The 22,837-nt window shown below is 43.7% G+C and overlaps 4 protein-coding genes across 4 annotated transcripts; 3 read left to right on the top strand and 1 right to left on the bottom strand.

Annotated features, from left to right (window-relative positions):
- Positions 1-2,059: 2,059 nt before the first annotated feature.
- Positions 2,060-5,476, top strand: LOC142371834 (uncharacterized). The gene has a single exon (XM_075454583.1). The coding sequence runs from the start codon at positions 2,060-2,062 to the stop codon at positions 5,474-5,476; it is 3,417 nt and encodes a 1,138-aa protein (XP_075310698.1).
- A 2,498-nt stretch (positions 5,477-7,974) lies between these two features.
- Positions 7,975-9,204, top strand: LOC142372095 (mitochondrial ribosome and complex I assembly factor AltMIEF1-like). The gene is made up of 2 exons (XM_075454886.1): positions 7,975-8,060; positions 8,962-9,204. Exon 2 carries the CDS (start codon positions 8,992-8,994, stop codon positions 9,202-9,204), a length of 213 nt encoding a protein of 70 aa, XP_075311001.1. The 5' UTR covers positions 7,975-8,060; positions 8,962-8,991.
- A 202-nt stretch (positions 9,205-9,406) lies between these two features.
- mief1 (mitochondrial elongation factor 1) lies at positions 9,407-12,215 on the top strand. The gene is made up of 4 exons (XM_075454884.1): positions 9,407-9,556; positions 9,700-9,880; positions 10,255-10,526; positions 10,618-12,215. The coding sequence occupies exons 1-4, from the start codon at positions 9,407-9,409 to the stop codon at positions 11,455-11,457; spliced, it is 1,443 nt and encodes a 480-aa protein (XP_075310999.1). The 3' UTR covers positions 11,458-12,215.
- A 1,372-nt stretch (positions 12,216-13,587) lies between these two features.
- napsa (napsin A aspartic peptidase) lies at positions 13,588-17,960 on the bottom strand. The gene is made up of 9 exons (XM_075454885.1): positions 17,748-17,960; positions 17,294-17,447; positions 16,629-16,752; positions 16,307-16,425; positions 15,975-16,174; positions 15,692-15,814; positions 15,265-15,409; positions 15,069-15,167; positions 13,588-14,252 (listed from the first exon to the last, which is right to left on the bottom strand). Exons 1-9 carry the CDS (start codon positions 17,813-17,815, stop codon positions 14,091-14,093), a joined length of 1,194 nt encoding a protein of 397 aa, XP_075311000.1. The 5' UTR covers positions 17,816-17,960; the 3' UTR covers positions 13,588-14,090.
- Positions 17,961-22,837: the final 4,877 nt, after the last annotated feature.

Raw genomic sequence — 22,837 nt, 5'->3', positions numbered from 1 at the left:
TGATTCTCTGTCTCGTTTCTACTTCTCTCTTTTAAGCCCCTACATTTTAACAGGATGAAACTTCTCGACTACCCTGTTCCGGAGTTGGATGTGACCTTACAAGAAGTGAGCCGTGTTCTGCAGCTCACTCTAAGCCCCGACCTTTACCCTGAGTTTAAAAGTACGCTGGAACAGCAGAGGGACGTCCTTGAAGCAGCCCAGCAGAAATTTTCAACCATTGCTGCAGGCCAAGAGAATTGGGTGGCACAGCAGTTCAAGAGGGGTTTGTTGTCTTGTACCGACCCTCTACCCACCTCTACAGCCCTCCCAGATGTTCTTCTTCCATCTAAAGCGAAGGAGTGTACCCAGCTGGGAAGGGCAGCAGCTCTACTCTGGGCAGCGGCAAAGCTGTACAGTGAGCCCCACTTACTGGAGGGTGATGTCCCAGTGGAACACACACAACAGTCTGAAGTATTTGCAGCCAGTCGCATTCCTGGCAGGACTCGAGATGAAATTAAGGTGAGATTACTGACAGAACATAATGGGTAAAAAAGTTGTAATGAGATTTACACTTTTTGGAAAAAGGTTTGACTATAAAAAGGCTGAATCCTAACTTTGGGTCCTTATAGCATACTGTCCTATCACATTCATCCAAGCATTTTTAGCATTTTCTAACTGGTAGTTTTCTCATTTGCAGGTCTACCCAGATAGCCTTCATGCAATCATCACTTGTGTTGGTGGAGTGTTCCCCATTGACATACTGTGGCGTCCTAGCACAGGTGGACCCGTTTCTGCGCGGTCATTTATGGACATCTACAAGCAGCTGGCGCAGGTGATGGAGCAGCCCAAGATTGGAAAACAGAATGATCCCTCTGTCATTTGCAGCCTTTCTGCCCTGGAGCGCAAATCCTGGGCCGCCATCAGAGAGGAGATCCTACAGCGAGGAGGAGAAGCAGTGACATCACTGGGGCTGATGGAGAGTGCCGTGCTTACACTCTGTCTGGAAGACTGCAATGCTCCCTCTGAATTGGCTGACATCGTCAATGCAGTGAGGCTGGGGGGAGGAGGAGACAATCCATGTATGAGATACTATGACAAGGTATGTCTGAACTGACTGAAAAACACATGATTTCTACAGGTTTAATGTGCATTAAATAGGGTGTGTGTCCAACATTTGCTGCACATGTTGCTGCAGCTAATTCCTTTTAAAAATCAAGCAAAACTTTCATTATCACATATTTCACATAAAAGTTTATGCAGATGAAAACACATTCTGATTATTTCAGAAAAAAATGCGTTTCCCTCATTTTACAAATCTGTCCATGAGATTTCCAGTAACAGGAAGACCTTCAGTTACTTTTCAAGAGCTGTATTATGGACTAGCTTGTCAAACGAGAATAAAGGGGTCACCATATCTGTCAGTGAGAACATCCATATGCAAAACAAACTTTGTCCTGACAAAAAGAATTAGCAGCAAGAATTGTGTGAATTCATACAAGGGTTTGAACTTCGCAAAATGTTGTTTTGCTTCAAGTTGGTCCAAGTTCACAATGCTTGCTGACTTTCTCTGGGCTGAGAAGCAAAAACAGTTTTTGTCCTTCTGATTTTTTTGCAGGTAATGAACCTGGTGGTGTTCCAAGACAGCACAGCTGGGATGGTGTTTGAGCACAGTGCTGTGGATGGGATGGTGGCTGCTCTTGTGACTGAACGTGTGTACCATCTATCTGAGACTGTTGACCTAAATCTTGTCCATAATGACACTAAGCCTATCACAATAAACAATGTTAATTATGTTTGCCCAAGTGCCCTAATATTCCCCTTACAGGGAATAAGTATGCCCAAACAGAGCCCTGAATTAAAATTAAGTCATCCAGTTCTCACTCTTGATGTGCCCTCCTATCCTGACGTCTTTTCTACTCTCAGAGGGCAGAAGGGCCTGTATGATGCTTGGATCAACTTCTCTTTGCAGCTCTCCCTGAGACAGATTCTTGGGGAATCTGCTGCCAATCACATGCTTGTCACGCCTACCCACATGCGGCACTACAAACATGGCCGTTGTGATCCTACATACTCGATCACGATGCATTCTCATAAGTTAGTAAGTGTCTTGGCATCCCGTTTTTGTACGGATAACACAATCCAGTGCACCACTGACCTTCTACAGCTGTTCCATGGTGCATTTCTGGAGCATAAGAACCTAATCAGAAACACCAAGAGTGGCCATGGTGTTGGTCCCCACCTGGCTGCCCTGCGTCGATCTTTACCATGTGACAATCCACTGAAGAAGTTCCTTGACCCTTTTGGATGTCCATCAGTTTACCTTACAGGTTCAGATCTGGTGGAAGGTGTGGAGTGCGGAGTAGGAAATGTTTATGCCCAAGACCAGCTAGCTGTGACCTACCTTGGGAAAAGAGACAAGGTACGCATAATGCTCAATGGAAAAGGCATCTTTGCTCTGGTACTTGACAAACTTAAAGAGAGCTTCAGGATGAACTTGAAGTTGGTGATGCTCCTAGCTCTTAGATATGCAATTGCAAGCCAAATGGGAGCTGTGGAGTGTCTATTCCAGCAGGGTCAGCCAGAACAGAAGATTCACTCTCCAGGAAATCCAGACAAAAGCAAAAGCACAGTTGACACTATCTCTGGCAAGAGCTCAGACTACATGTTAGTAATTCATGGTGGTGCTGGGGAGGAAATGTTGCTGAATAGCAAAGTAACAGAGATGATTGAGTTTGCTCTACAAACAGCATTGACTCTAGGGTCCCAAATGCTTCAACAAGGTGGCAGTAGTCTGGATGCAGTTCAGAGATCAGTGGAAGCTTTGGAGGATTGCTTCCTGTTCAACGCAGGTAAAGGCTCAGTATTTAACAAAGATGGTAAAAATGAAATGGAAGCAACAATCGTTGATGGTAGTGCAAAGAAGTCTGGATCCGTTGCCTGTGTGAAAACTGTAAAGAACCCAATAAGGGCGGCCAGATGCGTAATGGACAAGAGCTCACATTCACTGATTGTGGGAGAGGGAGCCGAAGAGCTTCTGCAAGGGTTGGAGGAGAAACAGAAGCCTGTTGGGTCAGAATACTTCTACACTGATATACGCCAGAAAGAGTTAATTGAAAAACTCAGTGGGGGAAAAACCTCAAAAAACAATCATCCTCAGACAGTTGGAGCTGTAGCTTTGGATCGTTGGAATGCACTGGCTGCTTCATCATCCACAGGCGGGTTGGTTGGAAAACTAAAAGGGCGAGTGGGGGATACAGCCGTTGTAGGGGCAGGAACATATGCTGACGACAAGTTAGCTATTTCCTGCTCTGGAGATGGAGATGTTTTTCTGAGGCACTCTGTAGCACAGAAAATAGCCAGTCTTTACCACAACAAAGGCTACAGCCTGAGGCAGGCCTGCAGGGAAGTGATTGCAGAACATCTGAGTGGTACCTGTGCAGGAATCATTGCTGTCGATACTAAAGGTGATGCTGTTATTGAGACAAATGCTGCTGTGATGTTTGTGGCCTCAATGACTGGTGGTATTTCACGAGTAGAGGTTCTCAGGCCCATGAAAAGCTTCTCTCATGTGATCTGGGAAACAGATGAGCTGGTTGCCTACCTGAATCCCAACCCCTGGACACCTGGGTCAACCATTCTGACAAGAAAAGCTCTTAGTGGGGCAAGCAGCATCTTTCAGTTGGCCACACCCGATTTCATTGCTATGCTACAAGGAGCTAAAGCTGTATCAAACTCTCTATGTGAGCGATTGGGAGTGCAGCGCTGTGCCTTGGTTTTCAATCCAGCCCCAGATCAACCAGCAGAAATCAGACTACTCCCACTTCATGGCTTAGAGCCAAAGTGGGAACCCCACCTTGCTGGTGAGGAGGAATTCCATGGCTACAATATTGGCTACTGCACCTCAAAAAGTGGCCCATGCTGGGATGATGACACACTGGCCCAGGTTCAAACCAAGATCAGAAATGCACTACCAACACCGAATGCGCCTTTTTGCTTTGACTACTTTGGTGACCCTTCCAATGATAACCTCTTCTGTCGTATTGTACGTGGAGAGCAGCAACAATGGAGAGTGTGGGAAGACAGTGAGCATGTTGCCTTCCTGACACCTTATCCAAACAGACCTGGAATAACTGTTGTAGTGCCTCGCAAACCACTGTCAAGTGACATCTTCAAACTGGATGAACCTGACTACATAGCCCTGATCCTAGCCACTTACAAAGTTGCCCGACTACTGGAAGAGGGATTGAAAGCTCAAGGTGTTGCACTGATCTTTGAGGGATTTGAGATTGATCATGCTCATGCCAAACTGATCCCTCTCGTACCTTCACCAGATGGCACTAAAGCTGTTGATCTCAAGTCAGAATACTTCCAAAGTTACCCTGGATTTGTGTCATCACTGAATGGTCCACCTGCTGACCCTGAAACTCTCAAAAACATCCACTCAAAAATTACCCAGTGCAGACCTCCTCATTCATGGGAGGACCCTCAATCTCACTCCATACTTGCCATCAAGAGCCAGTGGTATCGTAACCTGTTCCAGATCCAAAACACTCTATTCCACAGCACTGTGGAATATTTCCACAGTTGTTGCCAGTACTCTTACGCTCTGACTCCTCTCACCACTGACACCATTTCCTCACCAATGGGCCTGGGATCTGATTCAGAGCCAGTGTCTGTTGACCTGTTGGGACAGGATGTCTACCTGGCGGACTCTATGCAATTTGTACTTGAATACTTCCTTCGCTTTCAGGAGAACCTGCAGGGGACCTACTACATATCTCCCAGCTTTAGAGGTGAAGATCCAGATGCCACACACTTGAACCAGTTCTACCATGTGGAGTGTGAATTGCTGGGTGACATGGACGACGCAATTTCCATTGCAGAGGGATACTTGGTTCACCTCACAAAGTCCATGTTGAAAAAACACCCAGACATAATCCTGAGCACTGCTGGGACCCTTACACATGTCACAAAGATGCTGACTAAACTGGAGGGGAAAACTCCTCTTCCAAGAATTCCCCTCGACCAGGCCATTCCCATGATGCCTTCCCCTGATTGCTTAGAGTGGGTACAAGATGGCCAGCCCCATTTTGGCAGAAAGCTAACTCGCAAAGGAGAGCGGGTGTTGATAGAAAAGTATGGCGGTGCTGTTTGGCTGACTGAGATGGACCATCTAGGAGTCCCCTTCTACCAGGCATATGTGCAGGGTACTGGGCGGTGCAAAGCCAAAGCTGCTGACCTTTTGCTGGGGTTGGGTGAGACTGTGGGACTTGGTGAACGCCATTCCACCCCTGAGATGGTACAAGAGGCCCTCAGGCACCATGCAGTGCCAGAGGAATCCTACAAGTGGTACATTAACATGCGCCAAGTAAAGCCACTTCTCACCAGTGGATGGGGAATGGGGACAGAGCGCTATTTGTGTTGGCTCCTTCAACATGATGATGTCAGAGATCTACATATCATACCTAGGATGAAAGGAATTAAGTACATGCCCTGAAGTCCACCACCAATTGTCAGGCCATTAGATGTGACATATTTGTAACGACTGGGCCAAAGAAGAGTATACAGTATGGACTCTGACCTTGCAAATGTGTCAGTGATACCCAAAGTTAATTGGATCAGGATTAGGGTTACTATTGATATTTACCAATGCACATCTAGCCAGAGGAAACTATATGTCTGTTGAAGCCTGTTTAAGTTTTTTTTTAGAACTGCGGCAGTCAGTTTTCTTTCTTTGCAGTATAGTTACATTATCAATGCAATTGCAGAGTGAAAATACATGAAAAATGCAAGTGGAATCTATATGTTGATGAATTTAATCGCTTAAAACTGCCAATGTTGAAATAATTCCTTTAAAGTTATCACATGTAGTAATGTGCAACATAATTAAATGTTCAATCAAAAACAAAATAAACTTTTAAGTCATAATCATAGCTGTTTTAAAAAATATATTGTAATCAACTATGCAAGTAAATTTGTTTTATTTCTCCATAATATTCTTATTTTATTTGCATCTTATTTTTATCCCATTGTCTTTCTTTATATGCGATTGTTGTTAAAGTTACACAAGTCATGTACCAATGCTGTTGGATGGAATGCTGACTATGCTATTTGTACATTTTCCTAGTAGATTTAGAAGAAAAGAGGACTGTTTGAAAGAGATTTCATCCACCAGCTTTCAAATCCATTTCAAGCTGATGTTTCAAGATATGTTTAAAATGAGAACAGAGTAATTGCCTCTAGGTTTGTACACCACATCTGCTGGTTGGATTCACCAGCACTAGCAACAGTCGGACATTGTCGGGAGTCATTTGATGTAATTTAATAAATGTTTTTGGTGCAACAAAGTGATGACCATTTTGGTGTTTTTATAAGGACTTCAATTGCTTTGCAGAAATTTCCTATGATGGCATTTAAGAACTGTGTGTGCAAGAATGATTACTATTAGAGAAAATTCTTAAATTACCGAGTTGTGTGCACACTTTTGTACATGTGTGAGAGATATCCAGAGTCACAAAGACCTAGACATGCTGATTCAAAAATAATTCTCTGCACACACACAACATATCAATTCCTATCAATACATTATCCAACTAACTTGAACAGCTTAGTTAGATAAAATAACTACTACTACCCCTTATTTGGGATAGATAATGTGATAAGTCTGTGCTATGCCTGATTACAGTTAACTAAGATACAATAGATTGTATTTTATAATAGATTGAGAGGCGTAATAGAGATTTAATAAAACTTAGGCAATTGTTGAAAACATGTCATATCAAGCTGTAGAAACTTTTTACTTCAGAACAAAAAAGGAAAACTCATGATGAATTTCCTATCCGTTTTTACTAATTATTGGTAGTTTATGTGTCATCCCAAAAATAACACATAAAATTGCTATGAAGCGATCAAATGTCTTGTAATCTGTATAAAAATTGGCATGGGATAGAGAAAGGTTTCCAAAAACACAGTTATACAAAACATATATAACTTAAGTGGTCATGAACTGGTAAACAAAAACAAATATCAACAAGGGAGTCAAGCAGTGTGTTATTGTTGTAATGGCAGTAAAGCAAGTAATCAGATGCCCTGCAAACATTTATTGAGATTTACTGAATGCATGAAGAATTCTTGGCATTTTTCACAAGAAAGAGCGTAATCATAAAAATTAGTTCATGACTTGCTAGTGACATTTTTAGGACTCTCTTTGCCCAAGTAATTTACTATTAAAAAATTTGTTATTGGTATGTATTATATGGAGCTTAACCGTAAATGGCTCAAACAACTAAATGTGTGTAACTGCACAGACCACAAGGCAGAAAGACAAGTTTCTGTAGATCATGATTACATTTGTTCAAATATTAGTGAGCCAATTATCACGCAAACATATTAAAACAATGTACTATGAATGCATTATCAATGATGATACTGACATTTTTTGGTATGAACTAATACAAGTTTAAGAGTATATTCTGTTTATTTCTCTGTTTGTTTCAATTAACATTTATTTAATCATTCTCAGTCATTTTCACAGGAATTGCCTTTTCTAACAATACGGTTATCGATTTCAGATGCGCGTACTTTTACTTTGGAATACAATCAATAGAAATAAAAGAGACAGAAAGCCAACCTGTCATTAGACACATAAAAGTTCACCAACGAAAATACATTTTGTTCATTCGAAACGATCATTTTTGATAGAAAACATTTGCTGACCTACATGAAGTTATCAACGGAACCGCATTCACTTTTTTTATTATTGAGGAAAAAATTTAATTTCTGAACCAGCCAGTGAGGCATAATTTGTGGATACCGCATCTAAATTCTAATTCTAAAATCACCTAACTTTGTCGTGCGATTCTAATTTGTCAAACAAGTCATGAGAAGCAAACAAAACCAATTAAACAGGCCTTGAATTTAAGTTAATAACTTGTTTGAAAAAATAAAAAAAACACGACCCGGATGTAGTATGTGGGTAACACACTTATTGCTTCCGGTTGACACTGTTAGCGCTGACCCACGGCTTGAATAGAGACTTACCACCTTCTGAAGACAAGAATCTGTTGTGTCATTTCTAAAACGTGGGTTGGTCCATGTGTTGTTTTTTTTCCACTTGTGTACTTCTGTGTCGTTGCTCCCACAACGTCGCGTGCGCATTTGAACGGATGGGACTTGTCCGTAAGGCTGTCTGAAAGTAAGGTCAGCGCTTGGCTTGTCGGCTAGTTCCCGTGCTGAGCTAACGAGCTAGGCAAGAAGTGTGTGTCACTTTCTGTTGAGCCAGCCATTTTCTACAGACTCGTTACAGACCACATTGCGAACATTATAACTCTGGCTGGAGAAATGATCTCAAATCACGTAAAGGAAATTAAGGGGTAGATTAGGTAGGACGTTCAACTGGTCAAGTTTGCATGGTCGCTAACGATCGATAACACCGCAGCCTCTGCGGAGTTGCACTGAACCTGGGGGGGGGGGGTGTAAACATGTTTTGCTACCAGGGTTGGAGTTAAACATTTGCAGAGTTGGAATAAACTGGCGAAGGGGCAACTTGTTTTGCGTTTTTGGTGAAGAGGTAGTTTCTAAGTGCGAATTCAACTGGCCACTTCTTTTTAAAAAAGTAGAATATAAAGAGCTGCAGACAGGCTGTTGATGACTATTGTTGCCGTCACTAATGCTTAATTTCATTAAGGCAGCGTGGTGGGCAGCTATTTTAACTTCACAGTCTGTTGAATGGTTGTTTATTTCAGTGGAGTTTAAAAAAAAAAAAGAAAAAAAAGAAGCATTAATCTTTTATAGGGCAAACTGTTAACTCTGTCCAGCTGTATTGTCTAAGCTTACCCTCACAGTGTCTAACGCCTCCTAAGGATCCAGTAACGATGACCTAATTTCTCCATATGCTGTCTCATCTTGTTAACTCATTCCATTTTGAGACGCTCATTTTTGTTTTTTTGCACAAATGTAACAACTTTGCTAACTCTTTTCCAGGTTCTAGGGTAGCTCCATGTGTGATCCCTAATGGGCAGCTGGTCTCGCAGTGCCGTGCTGGAGCTGTACAGGGCGCTGCTCCGTGCAGGGCGTCACCTTCAGTACACCGACCGCAACTACTATCGCCGGGCTGTGGCTCGCGAGTTTCGCCGCTGCCAGACCCTGACGGTACCTGAAGATAAGGAGGAGGCACTGAAGAGGGGCCAGTTCTTCCTCAATAGCAGACTGGGTGGACTTATGTAGGTGGACGGGAGTGCAGGCCATCTGGAGGTGGGTTAGAGAGGTCATCTGGAGGTGCATCTCCCAGGTGAGTCTACAAACAAGGACAACGCTCTTATATTGGCGGTAAAATAATTTAGACTCGAGGCATACTTTGAAAGTTTTATATTTGTGTGCTTGAGAATTTGGGTTTTGTTCTCTGCCTTTATCTCTTATCAGTGGCACGATGGCAGGGGTGAATGGAGACCGTAAAGGAAAAAAGGGTGATGACAACGGGATTGGAACAGCTATCGACTTTATGCTTTCCAATGCCAAGCTTGTGCTGGGCGTGGGAGGAGCAGCTATGCTTGGCATTGCAACTCTAGCTGTCAAAAGAGTAAGTGTGACGGTTTTTATCTGCCATATCTTTTTACACCTCGGCAATGTGTGACGTGGGGGGGGGGGGGGGCCAACAAATTCCTTTTGCTTGGGTTGTTCACCCTGATACTTATAGAGCGCACGCTTAATTGTTTTGTGCAGATGTACGACCGTGCCATAAGTGCTCCCACCAGCCCCACCAAGATGGAGCAGACGGGGAAGAGAAGCTGGGAGGAGCCTGCCTGGATGGGTTCGTCCCCACGGGTGCTGAACCATGACATGAAGTCAACGGTTAGCAGGTCGCTCCAGTCTCTGCCCACGTCCTCGCGTGCATTTGAACCAGGTGAGGGGGAAGAACTCTGCCCTCAAGTTGACATCATACCTTTGGCTGTTACGTAACGTGAGCCAGATTTTTTTGGATTGGCCTTTGAGCCAGATGTCTTCTTTTTTTTGTTTGTTATGTTGACAGACGGCCTTCTTGGAGGATTGTTGCTCTTTCTTTACAGTGGGTGTTAGTCTTTTGTTGCCCTGCAGTTGTAATATCCAGCTGTTTACTAGGAGTATGATAATTGGAATGGCCATAGATTAGTTGAACCTTAATTTTTAAAATGTCGTGCTTAGTAGAAGTTAGTAGATGCGGGTTGGTGTTAGAGTTCTAGTCTCTTGTCAACAAATGTATCTTTTAGTTTTTGATTGTTTTTTTCTACGTCTCCTTAGACTGTATGCGGCGAGCTGTAGGCCGCTCTGCTGTGGGGGGAAGTGGCGCCTCTCAGTCCGACCTGCTGCGGGCCCGGATGCGTCTGTCTCTGCAGGAACATCTGTGGGAGTTCTACCAAAACAATGTCAACATCCCTGCTGAGGAGCAGGCTATGGCCAGGAGGGCGGCACTGGACATCTGCGCTGAGCTCCGGGTGTTTCTTCATGCCAAACTGCCCGACATGCCGCTCAGAGAGATGTACCTCAGCGGAAGTCTGTATGACGACCTGCAGGTAAGCAGCTGCACTTCTTTGTTTTTTATCTTTACATTGATCTGGGATTTCCATTTAACCTGCACTTCATTTCCCCTTTCCCATGTCCTAGGTGGTGACGGCTGACCACGCCCAGCTGATGGTGCCTCTCGTCTTAGAGAAGAACCTGTGGTCGTCCATTCCGGGGGAGGACACGATCATGAATGTCCCAGGTTTCTGGCTTGTCCGCCGGGAAAACTTGGAATATTTTCCTCGGAACAGCAGCTACTGGGACCGCTGCATGGTCGGTGGTTACCTCTCCCCTAAGTCGGTCCTCGAGGTCTTTGAAAAGCTCGTCGCTGGCTCCATCAACTGGCCCGCAATAGGGAGCGTCCTCGATTACATCATTCGTCCTGTGGTTCCCTCTGAGACACTGACCTTGGAGGTGCAGTACGAGACGGACCGAAGGCTGTATGTGGACTTCTTGCCTCTGCTCGTGATGGAGGATGGAATCTCGCTAATCGCCAAACCACATCGGCTTGCCGCGGAGCGGCATGAAAACTTGTGGCGGCAGAGCTTCCGAGTGGCTGAGACTGCGCGGCTCAGGGCGCTGGATCAGGAGGACGGAGGCTGCCGGTGCACATGCCTGCAGGTGGCGAAGGCCATGTGCAAGCTCAACCCTGCTCTGAACCGGCTCAATGCCAGCCAGCTCACCAACGCCATTTTGTTGCTGAGTGAAAAGGAAGGGGACTGGATCCAGGAAGCGCTGGCCGACCGCTTCCTTCAGCTGCTACGAGCGCTGGTGGGACACCTGGAGGCGGGGAAGCTGCCATGTGCCCTCAGCCCTAGAGTTAATTTATTTTGCGAGCTGACTGAACAGGAGGTTGACGAGCTGGGGTACACGCTCTACTGTGCCCTGTCTGATCCAGAGGGGCTGCTGAGAACTGCTGTGGTGCAGCGGCAAGAGCCCTAACAGGCAAACGTTAAGCCCTTTGTTTTTGTGGTCACTTAATCTTCAGCCATAATGAGGCTCTATAAGACAGCACCTGCATGGAAAAAAAAAAAAAAAAGTCCTGTCTCATGCCACACACTGTCGTGATTCTTAATGCCTCCGTGCAAACATCTGTGACTAAACGTGAGACAGTGACAGCTACTCAGCGCTGGGGCTGTTGGACTCTCAACACAAAAGCTGTGTCTGTTGTGATCAAACATAGAAATGTCTTAGGAAAGTGGATGTCTGTTGGAGTGGATGACTCGCCTCAGAGCCATTGTATTAATTAGGTCTAAAGTGAGCTAGTTGGTGCGAACTCCATATTGGTTGATTTTTATGGACGCGCCGCTGTGTGTCGAGGTATAGAATGAGATGTCGACTGCGTGCATACCAACCCACACGCTGACAAAATGTCTGATCCGCCCGAAGGACTCGGCTTTCTTGGCTCAGCAGGAAGTCTTCTTTAATACAGTGGCTGAATACATGACGTATGCTTTACATGTTACACGCGGAGTGTGTGTGGAGTAACTGTGTTTTGAATGTCCGCAGCTTGCATGTGTTACTTCCAGCCTGGTTAATCTGCAGTTATGTGTTGATGTCTGTGTCCACGCAGTTCAACCCGTGAATCTGATACAATGCGAAAGATTAAATGCTACCATATATGGGGAAAACGGGAAATGTCTGATTTGTTGCCGGTTGTTCGGAATCTCGACTAATCATTATTTTTTTTTTTTTTTTTTTTTTTTTTTTTTTTTTTTTTTTTTTTTTTTTGCGGAGAGCAGACGGCGCGTCCACGTGACGGTCCGATACAGAGCTGCTCTTTGTTTTGCCGTTATAAAAGAGAGGTTTCTTCTCCAGGCTCGCATTTCTTGCTTTGGCGCAAAGGTCCGACGACCTCAATTAACCAATCAGTATTGTGCACGCCCAGCGTCACGGGTTTGTGTCCAACTTATGAAAAATGTACGGCGGTCTGCTGTAGATTTAGAACAAAGTAGGGCAGGATATTCCGAAGATGTTTCCGTGTTGGTGTGCACGCTCCTAAGTGCCCGTCTGTGTGGTGTAAGTAGCCAGAGGCGGATTAGAGTCCAGGTCTGGGTCACCGACGCCGGACAGAGAGCGCCGCACCGACAACAGGTGGCACAGATCAACCCGTAACCTTCAGCGATGCTCACGACTCGCGAGCTGCTTTTTCATGACGGGTCATCATGTATATTAATAGTCTACAGGACTCCTGATCCACAAGGATCCACTCACACATCATCAGTTATATAACAGCTGCTATATTAGCCAAGGTCTCTAATGGTGAAGAAGGCTAGAATTCCACGAGCTCGACCAATTTATTATCCAAAGTAGCACTAAAATGGCGGTCGGTGCACTGCAGGTGACATTTACGTGGACAATAGGTTAGAAGGGCTCGGATCCTCTATTGGTGTTTATCGTGTCTCCACCTTCGCAATATGTTATCCAAAGTAATCTCATGGCTGCTTTTTTGTCGTCTCTTTTAGCCTTAGAATAAAAAGAGGGGGGTCCCAGAGTGCATCTATGGAGAAACTTGACAAAAGGGGTGGGGGAAAAAAATAATATTTTTGTATGTATTAAATATTTGTAAACAAAATAAAAAAAGAGCTGAATATTTATTTTCAATGATGCATATATATTATATTAAAAAAAGATCATGTAGTGCTTCCCTCCGGGTGTACTGATGGAATCTGTGGTTTTATCTGTGCAAAGAAAAGAATCTTCCTTTGCAGACCTAATTGGTGTTATAAATTATTACTGTGCTAAAATGAGAGAGGGGGGGGGGCAAAGAAAAAAACACTGTGCCCCATCTGTCAATGTCAACACCCAAAGTAGACCTTTACCTCTACCTTGTGGAGAGCATACTATCATGTGATGCATGCCATGTGACCCAACACCCCCCCCCTCCCCCCTTCCAAGCTTTATTTATTTTAATTTTTTTATTCAGCTCTGGAGTCGATCAGTTCAGCACTTTGTATACTTCATTAAATGTTAAAGATGACATTCTGTACGGCCATTTTTTTCCCCCCTCCTGCAGGGACGCAGGAATGGGTCCGATTTTCATCCAACAAACTCATCCACCCACAAAGTGAAAACATTTACCTATCGTAAAAGTTTTTATTCCACCCGATTTTTGTAACAAATTCACACAGGCATTGGTACAGAGAGACATCCTGATTTCACTTCACTCTGACACTGAGGAGAAAGTAAATACGTGGTTCAGTTGATAATTAGTTGCTGCCCACTCCCAGTTATAAAAACAGCACTCATATCAACACACAGTTTAATTCTGACAAACCAAATATGAAATCTTAAAAGCTCAAAAAAAAAAAAAAAATCTACAACAGCTACACAGACAAGTGCAAAAGAACGGGACGTAAAGTCCCTCTGATCAGTGGCAGAAACCTTCCCCGTCCATTCCTGCTCTATTCATCTAAGCAGTTGAGAAATTTGAGGCGGGTTTTCAGTGATAAATACGAATACTCTTGATAGTTTATTTCTTTTTCTTTTTTTTAAAATCAAATATCAACTTTGCTAACCTTCAGGATCTATTAGAAATGAGAATCGGAACATGCTTCCTCTTGTGCTCGGGTTATCTACTTTGCAGCGGCGAACCCCACTCGATCGGCGGCCCTGTCGAACACGGTGTAGTACTTCCCGATGAACACGTCTCCCAGGATCCACAGGGGCCCCGCGGGAGGTGGGATATCCATGGCCATGAAGCCTGAGAGACAGATCGTCTTACCCAGCTGAGACTCCTGCATTAAAAGGGAGGAGAGCAGCTTTCACTACGGCTAATCGAGCTTTGCATGGTCTACTTGGTTTTTTTTTTAAGCAGCCGTTAATGTTCAAACACATGGCAGAGTTCAATATATGGATCCAGGAGTACATGAGTGTATAAACCATAATAAAGTATAAAAGCAATCCATTTCAACAAAGTTGGTGCCATTTGTTGCCTACAAATCCCAATAAGGTGCATCAGACTTCTTTACTGCATCTTCTGGTCGTTTGTCTTAACTAAACCCAATAACGGAGAGTTTGCTGAGCAGCATCGATGAATGAACGTACTGCAGGGATAATTCTACATAAATAAGATGTATAATGGCATGCTGAATATATCTAAGTCAAGTTCTGTTACGCAGGCTCAAGATTGCCCACAAAAGGGTTTTATACATTTTACAAGATGTTGTGGATACGAATAGAAGCATTTGATGCCGTTTGGCAAGTTTAATACTGAAATAAACTATTTCAACTTGCTTTTACACATGTTGACGAATCATCTCCAAACTGCTCTGGGGGAGGTTAGGTTTCCAGCGTAAGTTCCCATGGCGATACACCTATGTAAGAAGTGGTTGACCTGAAGTTGCCTCACTCGGCTCTAATCCCGCCTCATAGGACAGGCCTCTCAGCTACTGCAAGAATACAGCTCAGTTTGGCTGAGATTTATGACAAGAATTGGGACCAAATTGTTCTGCATTGCTCGTGCATTACACAGCAGCCCATCAGATTCTACCATTATCTTCCAAAGACATTAACATCCCTGAAAGAAAAGACAATTTTGTTTGAATAAATACCTTCATGACATAATCCTCTCCAGTCAAGTTAAACATCTGCCCTCCGATGTTCAACGAGATAACAGGAAGAGATGGAATCTTCTTGCAGTCAATGAGGTACTAGAAGAAAGAAAAAAGTAAGCTGAAATCATCTCTCCATACCAAACAAACAAAAAAAAAAAGGTGTGAGGCTTTTCATAACGACCGTCAGCTCTACCTCTCCCATCAGCAGGGGCAGAGCTCCGATGGCCTTCTGCAGGGCTCTGATTTCCTCCACGGGACCAACCATAAGGGACGTTCCCGTGTCAACAATAGCCTGGCAACCGGCTTTGCAAAGAGTCAGCTGGTTGCCAACGTCAACTCTGCAGGTTAGAAGAGGACCGGCAGGGTTAAAGCAAGACGCATCAGACCGTTGCGTCGAGTCTAACACCTGCTCAGGGATTTGTCATCATGGTACAACTCTCCAGACAAAACATCTTCAAACTTTTACTGTCAATAGACCTACAATTTAAAAGGAGTGACCTTTGCATGAATGCTTCCAGCTACACCAGTATGTCCAATCACTCGGAAAAGGAACCGAAAGTGGGTCAACCCCAAATGCGCTTTCCCAGTTCCTGGTAGCAACACGCATTGTTCCATCTCACCTGTTCACGTCGATCTGCCAGTAGGCCTTTCGAGTCACATTGACATAGTGCAGGTCTCCGGTGTAATACTCTGGGTCCGTCCCGCCCAGCATCAGCTCCCCTCCCACTGCTGCTGTCGGGTCTCTGAGAGACACGGTCGCAGAAAAACTCACCGTGTTAGCATACAAACAAACTAAATCTCATCTCATGCTTTAGAGCTGAACACCTCTTACAGTCAAACAACTAGGAGTGGCTTGTTTATGAGGTGCAAGGTTAGAACTCCATAAACTTGCCATCAACCAACCTGCTAATATAGACGGAGAAGATGTTCTGGGGCAGCAGCTTGGCAGCCATGGCTGTGTCGAACACGGGGGTGACATTAGCCACAGAAATGGAGGGATACGCCATCCCCAAGACCCCGTCGAAGCGAGCGACGGCAAATGTGATGCCGGGCTGCTTCACTGCTTCTCCAAACTGCTGGCCAGGCACGGAAAGGCCTGCAACCTGCAAGCAAAGCGGGCAGAAGTGAAGAGACTGGCCCGATGCACAATAGTTCTTGTATTGAAATGATGAGGATTCCAAATCAGAGGAATGCAATGAAACAAAAGGCTTTGTTGGAGCGAGTCATAAACTCACAGAGACGGTGTCCTCACTGATGAAGCCAGACAAGCTGCCTCTGCCATACCGGATGGAGAACTCCGTGCCGTTCTTGACATAAGTGCTCGACTTCTTCGAGTTGTAACGATGGTGAACCCCTAAAAAGGAAAGAACCTCGATCAAAGCTACAGGGAGCAGATTTCTTGAACTCAGCGACAATGAGGCTTATATCACAACTTCTGTATGAGGTGACTTCATGAAAGCCAAATGAAAGCAAAGACATTACATTGTTACCATTAAAAATAATACTACACACACACACGGGTTATGCCCCATCCCCCCAAAAAAAAAAAAAACTCACAGCAGGCCAAATCAAAGAAGGAGCAGTGAATGGAGGGGACCCAGAGGTTGGAGGAGCCCGTGTCAAACAGCACGCTGAAGTCCTGCGGAGGGGTGCCAATACTGATCACCCCATAGTACTGGGCCTAAGAAAACACAGAGGTCATGTATCAAGCAACCCTCAAAGAGTATGGCCATTTTAACCAGGGTTACACGGGCATTCTGGCAGATCACGGTGCAATTAGGGGTGTCGTTAAGCTGTGCCGGCATTCAGAGACCACCAGGACAGCACATCTGAGTGTAAAGCATCTGGTGTTTGTGTGTAACGGCCGAGACAGGAACACTGCTGGTGATAGAGCTAACTGACCTAAAATAGCGTTTTTAATATGAAACTCAGAAGTCAGGGTGACTCAGAGTTGACTGGTTCCACAGCAGACGTTTAGTCGTTTAATGTAAGAAAATAAAAAACTGGTAAACACGTGCCCTCACGAGTTCTAAAGTCCAATATTGACTTTTTAGTCCTTCACCAATCTGCCAGAAAAGGCCAGAGAGGTGATAAGACTTCACCCAAACGGCCCACCCAGTAGCAACCTTAAGTGAATTTGCACACACACACACACACACACACACACACACACACACACACACGGGCGAGCTGTTGAACGCGCATCCCGTGCGTGCACATACATCCATGAAGTTGGTCAGTCTCTCCACGGGCAGATTGGGGGAGGGAGAGCCGTCTGCCGCTCCAGCGTTCTCCGCCAGAGCCCGAAGCTCCTCCAGGGACATGCCATTGTCGCTCATGAGGCGGCGCAGGCTCCTGGTTTTATGAAGGGGTACTCTGGGGAGACATATGATCAAATTAAATGCCACAGCTAAAGCGGTGTGCGTGCATCACCTGACCAAAAAAAAAAAAAAAAAAGCTTCCTGGTTCGGAGTACTTTGAGTACTCTGTTCCACTTTTCAGATGCAAACGTTTTTAAATGAGCGACACTTTGTGCAATTTAACTGCGTCACCGTCATTCATGCCAGGACTTGGAAACACGTGCGTCTGATTAGGGCAGTGACGAACTGGACAAGACAACAACACATTACTTAACCCACAAAGTTAAGACAAAACCAGCTGATGGACGTTATTTACCTTATGACGGCGGCGCATTGACTGACCAGCAGCGCCCCGATGATGAAAAGCATCCTTAGTCGTGTCATCTTTGTCCTTGTGGCTAAAATGTGCAAAAAAAAAAAAAAGCCTTCCGTACTATTTCAGATATTAGCGGGCGCGCACCACAGCACACTATTCAAACTGACGCAGAAAGCTAAAAGGTGCTTCGGCAATGTCCGGACTAACTCGGCTCTCCCACTATGTAGCTCCATGATTGGTTGAAAGATAATCCGTAGGCCTGTTGTCATTGGTCAAAGAGCCCTGCATTTTAAAGCGGTCTGTCGAGACAGAGGTTATAGTATAGTTTAAAAAAAGAACAAAACAACAACAAAAGAACATTCTTTTCCTTGACTTAATGACAGTAAGGTGGTAGGATTTTTTTTCGAAGGGACTTAGGAAAAGAACGGCGCTGAAATGATAATTAACGAGTTGTGATGTTTGTCTGCGACGCTGAAACTACAAATGTTCTCCAACAGGTGCTTTAGATACTTCGGCTATTGCATTCCTATCACAATGTTTCATGACAATTACGTAGCATATCAAAGCTCCTAATTCAAAAGGAGCGGCGATTTTTACAAAAAGATAAACGTGTTGTCACGGGCTACTAATGCTCAGCCTCCCGTCCTCATATTTAGCCACATGAAAACTGATGGAAGCGTCGCTGGAAATGCTGCGGCCGCAAGGGATTGTGGGACGAAATCATCTCCTTGCTGTCATGAAGGAAAGTCCCGGACCATTGGTCAGGTGTTTCCTTCGCTAAAGAAGATTATTAAGGAAGCATTGGAACCCCTTTTCTTCGTATTTTGAAAATAAATTCGAACTGCTCTTATACATGTATATATGCTACACTCTGATACTTCCGGGTCATTTCACTCAGCTAAGAAGGTTCCTAAGCAAAATTATTTTCACTCTTACTGCCCATTTAGTTTCGATGTTCAAAAGTTAACAGCGTACAAAAGACAAAAAAAAAAAAAAACGCACACTTTGGTCTTCTGTAGAGGTGCAAGTGAGGGTTTATCAAGTTTTGGGTGACAGTAAGTGAAATAAATAACTTTAATTGGGGAGTGTAAAACCAGCTGTGTTTCCTGGCTAATCCTTGGAGAGATATCCCTTTATGAAGCAACTCAGCTTCATTTGAAGCACATCCAAATGTGTGTGTGTTTTCTCGAACATTGTGAAAGTGTTTATTTCTATCTTTGCATCACTTTATTTTCTGTTATGCTCCAGGTCAGAACACATTACTTATTCATTTAGAGACAGTGAGAAAGACAATAAAAAAAGCACATATCTAAGGACAGCCAATTCCTTTTGAAAAAGCAAAGGATTAACAGTAAACAAATCTACATATTTAATGATCGACTCAATTTGGTTGATGTACTTTTTGCAAAGTGTCTCAGTTTTTTTACAAAACCAGTGGATGGGAGCTCAAACCTTTGGAAAAGGACTGCTTTGCACAGCTTTTTCAATGTGACGCAGTCGAAGTTTGTGATAAACAGATACATGAGAAGGAATTGATGGTTTTTCCATTCCAAACTGTGTGTCCAGAAAATGCTCCGTCAGAGAAAAGACATCCTCCGTACCAATGTCAGTGCGCACAAACTTGTTGATCAGGTATGTGCAGATGCATTATTGGAACTGTAACAATTCAGGAATAATTTCCATCCTGTTGTCACGGTTGCAGACAAACACAATAGCATAGGAGTCCCTTATATAGAAAATGCTATGTCAGTGTGATCATGGCATGCCAATATTCCCAGAAAGAGGCGATGTCTCAGCCCATTTACATAACAATGAAAACAAGAAAATCATGATGTTGAGTGGAAGTAAAATCCCTTAAAGAGACATAGAATCAATTCAAGCACCTCAAAAATGTATTGGAATGGATGAATGAATGAATGAATGGATAATTATATGAGTAAATTTCCACCACTGGAACTGAAAAACAACTAAAAACGTGAACATGATTCCATGCTTACCACTTTAGGCACTTATATGGACTGAAATTGAACATAGCAGACACCCAACAAAAACAAAATAAAACAGACGAAAGAGACCAGAAAAAAGAGGAACAGAGCGTCTGAACTTATAAGAGTGCAACAAGAGAGCAGATCACGAGATGAACTTTGGTCGCAATGACCTTCTGAACTCATAAGAACAGAAGCCTTTCTACCGAGGGGTCATGTGCTGCAATATGACAGTGAGAAGAATGATAGGGCAGGCTGAATTGAATTGATAGAAGTGAGTAAATATTTCAAATGCCAAATGAGAGAATGTTTTTAGGAAACATTCTTTTAACAGCCTCTTTACTTAACTGGCTGACTGTATACTTATTAAAAAGGCCCACAAAAAGCTACATTTATTGTTTATTGCATGTCCTCCACAGCTCCTTTTTTTTCTCAGACTGTAAAATAATTCTTAGGATTTTCTCTGTATTCAAACCCAATCAGAGTATATGAGAAGGTTTTCCGGGCAGAGGAAATAAAGCTTAGCGAATTCTTTATAATTTTACAAAGGCTCGGTTGTTACATAAAATTTTCTGTTTAACACGTAACCTCTAATCTGTGTACAACAGAGGATGCTACAGGATGTCCTGCCAGCACCAAAAGGCTAACACAATGACTTTCTTACACCGACTAATGACTAATAACTGGAGGTGATTCTCAGTTCCTGTTGCGTCCGATACTTTACTCAGTAAAGTACACGTGTGATTGTGCACCAACCCTCACTCATAAAGTGTGTGGATGATACGGTGGTTGTGCTAATTTCAGGAGAAGGTGAGTCTGTCCTTCAGTCAATATCTTTCAGTTCAGTTAATTTTTTACTAATATAGCACCAAATCCCATAATTCGCACAGAAACTTCACTTCAATCCAGCCTCCCGTCCTGAGCGTGTGGTAAGAAAAAAAACTCCCTTTTTGACAAGAAAAAAAAAACCTCCGGCAGAACCAGAACCAGGAAGGGCGGCCATCTGCCCCGACAGGCTGGGGGCTTGGAGGACAGGAAAGAGGGGACAACAAACACCGTAACACCAGGTCAGGGATACCTGCTGAGAAAGAGAAACACAAGTTAATAAACAATGATTTCATAAGTACACGGAGAGTAAAATAGAGCAGAGTGAGGAAAGATGTGTCATGGGAGGTCCCCCAACAGTCTAGTCTTATAGCAGAACTACGGGATGTTTCAGGATCACCTGAGCCACCCCCTAACTATAAGCTTAAAAAAATAATAAAGGAAAGTTTTAAACCTAATCTTAAAGGTAGAGAGGGTGTCTGCTTCCCGGACATATACTGGCAGCTGGTTCCACAGAAAGAGACCTGATAACTGAAGGCTCTGCCTCCCATTCTACTTTTAGAAGCTCAGGGAACCACACCTGCAGTGTGAAAATGAAGTGCTCTGTTTGGAAAAGATCCAACTATTAGATCTTTAAGATATAATGGAGCCATTAAGAGCTTTATAAGCTAGGAGAATTTTTTTTAATTTGACTTAATTTAAATTGACTCGCCAATGAAGAGAAGCTAAAACTGGGCAAATATGATCCCTCTGACTAGTTTTCACCAGAACTTCAATTGATTTGGGATAGAAAACAATCAAAAAACAAAAAATGATTGGACTAATGTGTAATCTTTACAAATTATGGACTCAAGTTTTATACAAATTAATTGCAGTTACTCTCATGACCGCTAGATGTCGCATATTATTAAAGGAAGGCGGTTTTGGCCCATGTGAACAAATGCCCAATGTGGATGTATATGGGTGGAGGACAGTCTGCCTATAGGGAAGAGGTCATGAAACTGACAGAGTGGTGTTCAGCAAACAACTCAACACTAAATACCACAAAAGCAAAGGAACTTCTCAACTTCTCAGAGACTGTGTGGCTCCAGTTTCATGGGTGTCCACACCTCCTGGTCTGCAAACACCAAGGCTGCCATCAAAAAGGCCCAATATCTCCTGCACTCCCTGACAATACTCAGGATTAACAAGGTTGCTGATGGTTCTCTTCCACTCAACCATAGAAAGCAGTCTGGTTGATTGTGTCACTGTGCGGTATGTCGGCTGCTCAGCAGCAGATAAAAGGCACCTCCAGTGCACAACAAAGCACAAAAAAACGCTGTTCGCACTTCCCAAATCACTTTTGTAGAACCGTTGCCCTCTAACAGGAGCTACAAATTAGTCTGAGTATCAAGTACCAGACACAAAGTTCCTTCCCTAAGGCCATCCATACTCAAATGAGCAACACTTGTGACACAAGACTAATTTGTTTTCCTGTTACATTTTGTCTATTCATTGTTAAATCATTTGTGTGCTTTATGATGTCTTTATTCCAATGGAAATAATGCTCCTAATGTGGCTGATTGGAGTAAGTCAATGGAAATCTGAAGATGGGGCAACACAAATAAAAACTGTACGTTACTTGCGCCATACTTACTTGCCGTCCTCAGTTCTCGGCCGTTGACAGCGTTGGGCAGATAAAGCAGAAAAGCAAGAGACTGAAGACGAGTGCAACAAATCAAATGTCTATTCTTCACTTTGTAAGACCGAATGAGTTACTTTGAGTCTTACTTTTGTCGATGTTTGTCAGTGGCGTAACCAGTGCCGTCTGGAAGAACTTTAAAATGAAAATGGCCGAGTAAAAGTTCCGTACCCTTCTCCATGTTTGGTGGATCCACCAATTACTTTCTTTTCCAGTTCCGCAGCAGACAGCAACAGACTTTTACAAAATGAAAAGCCTGTGAGCAACAGACTTGTACAATGATAAAATCAATAATAAATAAAATAAGGGTGGTCTGTGGCATAGTGGGTTGAGCAGGTGTCCCATGTACAAGAGGCTATAGTCCTCGCTGCAGCTGGCCCCCGTTCAAGTCCCGCATCGGATGGCCCTGTGCTGCATGTTGTTCCCCCTCTCTCTGCCCCCTGCTTCCTGTCTCTCTGAACTTTCCTATCCATTAAAGGCACAAAAGCCCCCCCCCAAATTTTTTTATTTTATTTTTCAAAATAAATAAATAAAACCTGCGTTAATGCGCGATAAAATATTTATCGGCGTTAAATGATCAACAAGTTAACGCGATAATA

The sequence above is a fragment of the Odontesthes bonariensis genome, chromosome 21 (assembly GCF_027942865.1).
Source record: "Odontesthes bonariensis isolate fOdoBon6 chromosome 21, fOdoBon6.hap1, whole genome shotgun sequence".
Taxonomy (NCBI): domain Eukaryota; kingdom Metazoa; phylum Chordata; class Actinopteri; order Atheriniformes; family Atherinopsidae; genus Odontesthes; species Odontesthes bonariensis.
This window is presented reverse-complemented; position numbering and strand designations above follow the sequence as displayed.

Bases quoted from the DNA above. Each gene is read 5' to 3' on its own strand.
- LOC142371834 (XM_075454583.1), top strand. From the start codon at position 2,060: ATGCATTCTCATAAGTTAGTAAGTGTCTTGGCATCCCGTTTTTGTACG.
- LOC142372095 (XM_075454886.1), top strand. From the start codon at position 8,992: ATGGGCAGCTGGTCTCGCAGTGCCGTGCTGGAGCTGTACAGGGCGCTG.
- mief1 (XM_075454884.1), top strand. From the start codon at position 9,407: ATGGCAGGGGTGAATGGAGACCGTAAAGGAAAAAAGGGTGATGACAAC. The intron at 9,557-9,699 runs GTAAGTGTGACG...TGTTTTGTGCAG, and splicing joins CAACTCTAGCTGTCAAAAGA to ATGTACGACCGTGCCATAAG. The intron at 10,527-10,617 runs GTAAGCAGCTGC...CCCATGTCCTAG, and splicing joins GTCTGTATGACGACCTGCAG to GTGGTGACGGCTGACCACGC.
- napsa (XM_075454885.1), bottom strand. From the start codon at position 17,815: ATGACACGACTAAGGATGCTTTTCATCATCGGGGCGCTGCTGGTCAGT. The intron at 16,753-17,293 runs GTATGTGCACGC...GTGTTTTCTTAG, and splicing joins GACTGACCAACTTCATGGAT to GCCCAGTACTATGGGGTGAT. The intron at 14,253-15,068 runs GTATTTATTCAA...CTTTTAATGCAG, and splicing joins GAGAGGATTATGTCATGAAG to GAGTCTCAGCTGGGTAAGAC.